At 35.5% G+C, this 7,011-nt stretch overlaps 1 protein-coding gene across 1 annotated transcript; it reads right to left on the bottom strand.

The window, feature by feature from the left end:
* Window positions 1-4,253: 4,253 nt before the first annotated feature.
* Window positions 4,254-6,614, bottom strand: LOC113718826 (G-type lectin S-receptor-like serine/threonine-protein kinase SD2-5). Its single transcript, XM_027243742.2, has one exon. The coding sequence runs from the start codon at window positions 6,579-6,581 to the stop codon at window positions 4,254-4,256; it is 2,328 nt and encodes a 775-aa protein (XP_027099543.2). The 5' UTR covers window positions 6,582-6,614.
* Window positions 6,615-7,011: the final 397 nt, after the last annotated feature.

Raw genomic sequence — 7,011 nt, 5'->3', positions numbered from 1 at the left:
TGATTTGAATTGACAATAGTAGTTTAATAAGAATAAGAAAGTTACCAATTAGTAGATTTCCTTTCTTTTTGGTTGCAACTGATTAGTCATAGGAAGAAGTCAATTGACACTAGGTCTCTTGACTTATCTTTTGTTTTCTTAGGAGAGGTCGGCCGCAACAAAGAGGAGACAGACTGCTTTTGCTTTTCTTTCTTCCATCACATACTAGTCTCTCAATCCATTGAAGGATGCTCGGATTAATTTTGCAATTTCACGTGAGGGTATTTCAACAGAGATGAACTAAATCTCTTTTTCTAGTCAAGGAACAACGGAGAATTTGGTTCAACTTAAATTGTGAGATCGAACTGATTTTACTTTTCCTATTATTTTCTGGTATCCGTATATTTCCTGTTTATGTTCTTATGATTGTTGTATTATTCAATTATCCTGGGTCCGGATTTTAGACTAATTCAATAACCTGAGACCAATTAGAGTAATTAAATCCGTAATTATTTAATTATTCTAAATTAGTGGTAACTGACATAATTGGATTTGTGTCAAGAAAATATATGGGTTAATTTGAAACAACCCTCATAGCGTATTGTTTGGTTAGAACAGGGTTTTTCTAATTCTCAAACTAATGAGAAAATTGAACTCTAAGACCATACCTAGACTTATTTCGCAATTAGCCTTGGCTATCGATAATTTAAGGAGAAATTGACTGTCATCGCTTGTTTAGCAGTTATAACTTGTTTATCAGTTTATAAGTGGAATTATTCTTGCATCGATGATCAATTAGGAGAACCATTTTCGAAATTGCTTCTTGGTTAGAGCTTGTCCAATATTATTTGAGTCTTAATAATTTGCCATTTAACTTTTAGCTATTTATTATATCCAAGCAGTATAGTTTATTGTCCTTTTTATAAAATCCCCCATATCTTGAACTCTAGAAGAAACTAAGTTCTTTCAGTCCCTGTGGATTCAACCCTACTTACCACTAGATACAAAATTTGTATTCTATTTGAATAGATATTTATTATTGTACAGACTCGACAACCTATTAGCCAGTGATTTGATTATAGTATTTCAAACTAGTAAAGGTTGTACCTTTTAATTTAGGAAAGAAAAAATGTCATGTGTGCCCTTCTAAATGGTAAAACGCAAGCATTCTGTAAAGATGCATCTCAAATAATACTCAAATGTGTGACATGATTATTGAGAGCAATGGAGAACTAGTTGATTTGATTGAAAAACTAGCAAAAGTTGTTTTTGATGGCCTCCATGGATTTGCTAGTGAAGCTTTGCGTATGCTTTGTTTGGCTGTTAAGAACATCAGCAATGGTTCTTAGAAAACGACATTATGCAATAGTTGATATTAAGAATCCTATCTGCTTAGGAGTCAATGATGCAACAAAAATGTGTTTGAAAGTAGGAATTAATGTACAAAAAAAAAAAAGCTGGTGACAATGTTAACATTGCCAAAGCTGTTGCTAAAGAATGTGGCATATGATTGAGACACGAAGGTTGAGGTGCTACAAAACTTTTTGATTCCTTTATCTTCATTACCTTTGTGCTAGATCTTTATTGAAATAAACTTTCATGATATGGAGAAGATCACATATTCAGGGAAAAGAAACTAAGCTTCAAGATGCAACACGCTAACCCCTTTTAACCACTTTAAGTTCTTAGAAAACTAATTTGTTTATACCAACTTCTGAAATGCTAAACTTCATCGATTTCCCCAATGCATGATAATCAAAACAAAATACTATATAGTATCTATCAAGAATTACTCTCTACTAGTACTATTCATCTAAGATTTTCGTCTAAGATTACTATAGTACTACTGTTACCAATTCAGTTTGCTAATTGCTTGAAGAAGTACAATATCAAAATCTTTAGCTACTAGATATAAATTTATCTAGAAACTGATCAAACACTACTAAGAAATCTTCACGAAGAAGCTAGTAATTACTTGCTAGTGAAAAAGACAGATAGAGAAATGAACAATTGGTTTCCAAGGAAATCTATTACCCTCCAATAACATCTGCCAAGTTTTGCACGTTTGCGTCCTGGTGTCTGACGAGGAAGGGATTGCTCAATAGTCCCTCAACTGTGGGTCTCTAAGTAGGATCATACACCAAATGCCTTTTTACCCTTGATGTGAACACATTCAAAAGTAAATTCTCCTCTTCGAAATCAAGACCTGGTTCTTCTGGTTTTGGCTTTCTTTTGCGATCGGGGATTTCAATCTTAATTTTCTTTTATATTATAACCAGCTAAACCCTTCCTCACCTTTTAAGCAGTGCTACTACTCTCTGCATTTGCAGTTGTTCTTGGATAACTAGATTGTTTTTATATGGGAGTATACTCTTTTTTTTTTTTGTTAATAATAAAAAACGAGAAACATGGTAGATTTGGAGTTCAAAGTTTTCAAAGTTGTTCTTTTAATATATCATGCTTAGATACTATTGAGAATTTATCTGGATTGCTAAATTTTTCTAAAATTTTTTATTGCATCTAAACATATTTTTATTTTTATTTTTTGACCACCTTTTTATCTCACAAATATCAAATTGCAAAAAAGGCTATTATTTTGAAAAAAATTCCAAATAGTTTCTAATCCAAACAAACCCATTTATAGACTTTAATAATATTTTTATAGTTTGGTTTTGCACTAATATTTTTCCCCGATCAAATGAGATGAGCAAGACATTTTTCTTTATCTAAAAACTTGTAATTATGGGGATAAAATTTAACAAGACCTATATCCATGAATATATAATAATTTTTACTATTATGTTAGGGATATTGATTTTTTTAGACTTTTTTGCCTTGAACGATTTTAGGGACATTTAAGAGAAAAATGATATTAGAGGGTAAAGTGCAAAATAGCTATACCTTAAGGGGATTTACTATAATAAACCCTTAGGGGTATCAATGTCTTTTTGATATTTTCGTGACGCAATGTTAGAGTTGACGAACAATTTAGGGGGTAAAGTAAGAAAAAATTACGTTAGAGGATAAGTACAAAACTGGTTAAACCTTAGGAGAAATTTTTATAATTAACCCTAAATATATTTTAATTATGTCAAATAAATTATACAATTAAACTTTTAATAAATTATATTTATTTTAAATTTTAATAATGTGAAGGACCAAAAAAGGATTTTTTTTTTACAAATGTGAGGGATCATTTTGCACCTTTTCATATGTGAGGGATCAAAAAAGGAATATTTACAAATGTGAGGGAGCATTTCACATCTTTTCATAAATAAGGGACCAAAAAAAGACTTTTTACAAATGTGAGGGACCATTTTGACAATTTTCTCTTATTATTCACACTCAAAAATAGACAATGAACCCAAAAAAATGGAAAATAAGGAATGAGTAAATATGTAGAAAGAAAGTAATAAGTAATAAGAAGATTGAATTGAAACCAAACAAACATGCTTTGACAAATAAAGAAATTTATAAAGTTCGTATACCATAAAACTTTTTAGGTTAATCTTGTATATATAGGCATTGTATACATTTGCGAGTATGGATGCGTGTTGCTTAATTTCAATTTGAATTTAAACTTCAATTTTTGTATATATGACATGCATTAATATTACAAGTGTATACACTGTCGGTGTATATAAGATTAATCCTAACTTTTCATCTTTTCTACCAACTTTGTTATTAGTAGACTAAGACTTTGTAAAATTTAGTTCAATCTTTTTGCTTTAGAATTTGAAATTTGATGGCTTAGTAACGACTTTGTGAATTGCATCTTTTCTCCACAAGCTATGGCCATAGTTGGCAGGGGATTTCTTTCTTTTCTTGATTATTCTTAGAACTATATCATAGAATCAGTCCAACTTTGAGCACCCATTTACGTCATGACTTTGATTTTCTTTGCTTAACATGACATCAATTATCAATTTGTTTATTTCAAAAATTCAAAACATTAAGGTTAAAAAGAATTACTCATCTTCACATGCAGTTTCCTAGTTCCAGAAAAAAAGGGTGACTGCAGCCACAGAAAATTTTTTGCCAATCCAATCATGTATACAATCTTTAAGATATGTTTGGTGGATCCGCAGAGCAAGTAAGCATGTGCAAACAGCATATCAATATTACTGAATGCTAGAAGAGCAAAATGTCTGCCTTCAAAATATAAACAAAACCTAATGAATGTACAAGGAAGAAAAGCATGACAGTGCATACATATGAATGCTCTTCGACTAGTCGTCTCAATTTGAATGAAATCGTTTCATCTTCTGTGGACGCTATCTTGGCCCTGAAAGCCTAACAGCCGAAAGATAAGCATCATTGTTGCTCTTTGGAGGCCCCGGTAAGGCACCAGCGCCCTCAACGCTCATTGAATTGAAGAAACCTGCATAAAGTCGTGACCCTAGCTGGGAAGAAGGTGGTGGTGGAGGGACAGGACAGATTCCTTCCAGCATCTGAACTACCTTGGCCATTGATGGTCTTAGGGACATTTCATCCTGTATGCACCACAAAGCAACTTTAATTGCTGTAGAAGCTCTCTCATCTTTTTCATCTATCTTTAAACTTGCATCAATGATGTCGTTCAGTTTTCCATCTTTGAACATTTTAAAAGCATATGATGGAAAATGGGATTTCTCTGAGAACTCTGACGGAACGAAGGCCTTTCGACCCCCAATTATCTCAAGCAGCACTAGGCCATAACTGTAAACATCGCTCTTCTCTGATATGGCGCGGTTTGTGATCCATTCTGGTGCAAGATACCCCCTTGTTCCCCTTATTGTGGTGAAAACATTGCTCTCCTCTCGAGTCATAAGCTTAGCAAGACCAAAATCTGAGACTTTTGCCAGAAAGTGGTCATCAAGAAGAACATTCTCAGGCTTTATATCACAGTGAACGATCTTCACTACACAATCTTCATGGAGGTAAGCCAGACCTTTAGCTGTTCCAAGTGCAATGCTGTATCTAGTTTCCCAATCCAACACGAATTCCCTTTTATTCTTCTGGAAAAGCCATCTATCAAGAGATCCATTTCCCATGTACTCGTACACAAGAAGACGGTCATTTCCTTCAGCACAAAAGCCTTTAAGCCTGACCAAATGAAGATGATGAATGCTCCCAATAATACTAACTTCAGCTCGAAATTCTTTCCTCCCTTGTCCAATGCTTTCCAATTTCTTCACAGCCAATTTAGTTCCATCAGGGAGAATCCCCCAATAAACTGAACCAAAACCACCTTGACCAAGCTTCTTGCTGAAGTTATCAGTTGCAGTCTGAAGATCATTGTAGCTAAAACGAACTGGCATTCCCGATAAATTTTCCAAAAAAATTTCCTCCTCCGAAGACTCTCTAGGGGATTCAGGCAATGCCTTGTTTTTCGTCTGGTGGTACTGATAACCTGCATAAAGGAGACCTAGAATAGCGAGCACACTTGAGATCACAATCACGATGACAATCACAAGGCGTGTTTTGTTAATTCCACCACCTCCTTGATTTGCCCCACCACTTGCATTGGTCAAGACCTTAATATAAGCAGCATATTGACGACCGTTACTGGAGTGCTGCAAGCTTCCTATCTGATCAAACAAAAAACAGTTTCCTGAGTCGTCAAAGAACATAGCAGCACAAGAGCAGTTTCCTTGGCAAGAGGCTTTGCAGCCATGTAAGTCTGTTTTAGAAGAGGGTGGAATAAAACCAAGAGCAAAGTAACTAAGACTATCCCCTGCATCAACAAGCTCCACAGAGTCCTGTGACCTATCGCAGAATGAGACACTACCTTGTGTGCAAGAAGGAAGGACTGAAGGGCATAGGCATTTGCCTCCGATGTTACAAACAAAATATGGATCGCAAGCTGCAGGTCTACTGCACAGATCTTGTGGTATTTGTATCGAGGAGGCACTAATGGAACCATCACCCTGAAGAAGGCTGAAAGTGATGAAACCTTCATTTCCCAAAACTGCCACCCATGTGGCATTTTCATCATGATTATAAGAGAAAACAAAATGCCAAAGTAACACTTTATCTTGATTATAAAACTTCCAAGAATTGCTATTAAGAGTTGCAGATACCACATCCCCCCCATCTGAGTTAGTGATTCTTCTGGCATCCATTCCCATGGTCCAATAAGGCTGTGGGAAATGATAAAGTGCTGATAGAATTACATCTCTAGACTTTATCTCAAGAGAGTAGCTCAAATTATCGGAGTTGGGATTGCTTACAAGTTTCATTCCTTCAGTGAACTCCTGATTCGACACGAGGGTATCAGTGGGATGGCTAAAGCTCTGCCATATTATACTGCTATCATTGCCAACAAGTACCAAATTCCCTGAATCCAGCAATTCCATTGCTACAACTCCTTTGTTAGAGGTTTCTGTGGACCAAATAGTGATTCCCCCACTTTTCAGGTAAGCATTCCCGTTCATGTCGAGTATGAAGAAATCTGAACTTTGAATTGGATTGCCTCTATTAGCAGACCAAATGATCGTTGAGCTGCCCTTGTGAATAACCACAAGTTGAGACATAGTGACATTTGGTAGGGAATTGAAACCAAATGCGAAAGTCGAATTGTTGGAAAGAAGAATCAACCCATTACTGTCTATCCAGTCCATTTGCGCCCCCTGAAATCCCGGATTCAGCCTGCCTACATTCGGAGGATGGGCCATACATGCTTCAAGCAGCAACAACAGGGTAGAAAAGAAGAAGGCCACTTTGATGGATAGAAATTCCCACTTTCCCATGACTACATCAAGAAGTTGAAATTCGGGAATATCAAACAGAGGCAAATACATGGTGAAGAATATAGTTTGGATTTTTCCGAGGGCCAATCAGAGAGGAAGGATTAATAGTACTTACAGAATTTTGATTGGCCAGAAAATGTTCAAAATCCCAAAAGCAGAAACCTGGAGACGAGTTAAAACCGAGCAGCTAGCATTACATGGCAAATAGCAAAGATGACAGTTTTGGGAAAGAATCAAGATCCAGCCAGCCCAGAAAAGCCAACTATAGATAAGAACCAGCTGAAAACAAACAAGAAAAGAA

Source organism: Coffea arabica, chromosome 11e (genome assembly GCF_036785885.1).
Source record: "Coffea arabica cultivar ET-39 chromosome 11e, Coffea Arabica ET-39 HiFi, whole genome shotgun sequence".
Taxonomy (NCBI): Eukaryota; Viridiplantae; Streptophyta; class Magnoliopsida; order Gentianales; family Rubiaceae; genus Coffea; species Coffea arabica.
The sequence above is the reverse complement of the archived record's forward strand: the minus strand, read 5'-3'. Positions and strand labels throughout refer to the sequence as shown.

Coding starts and splice junctions, on each gene's coding strand:
- LOC113718826 (XM_027243742.2), bottom strand. CDS start 6,581: ATGGACTGGATAGACAGTAATGGGTTGATTCTTCTTTCCAACAATTCG.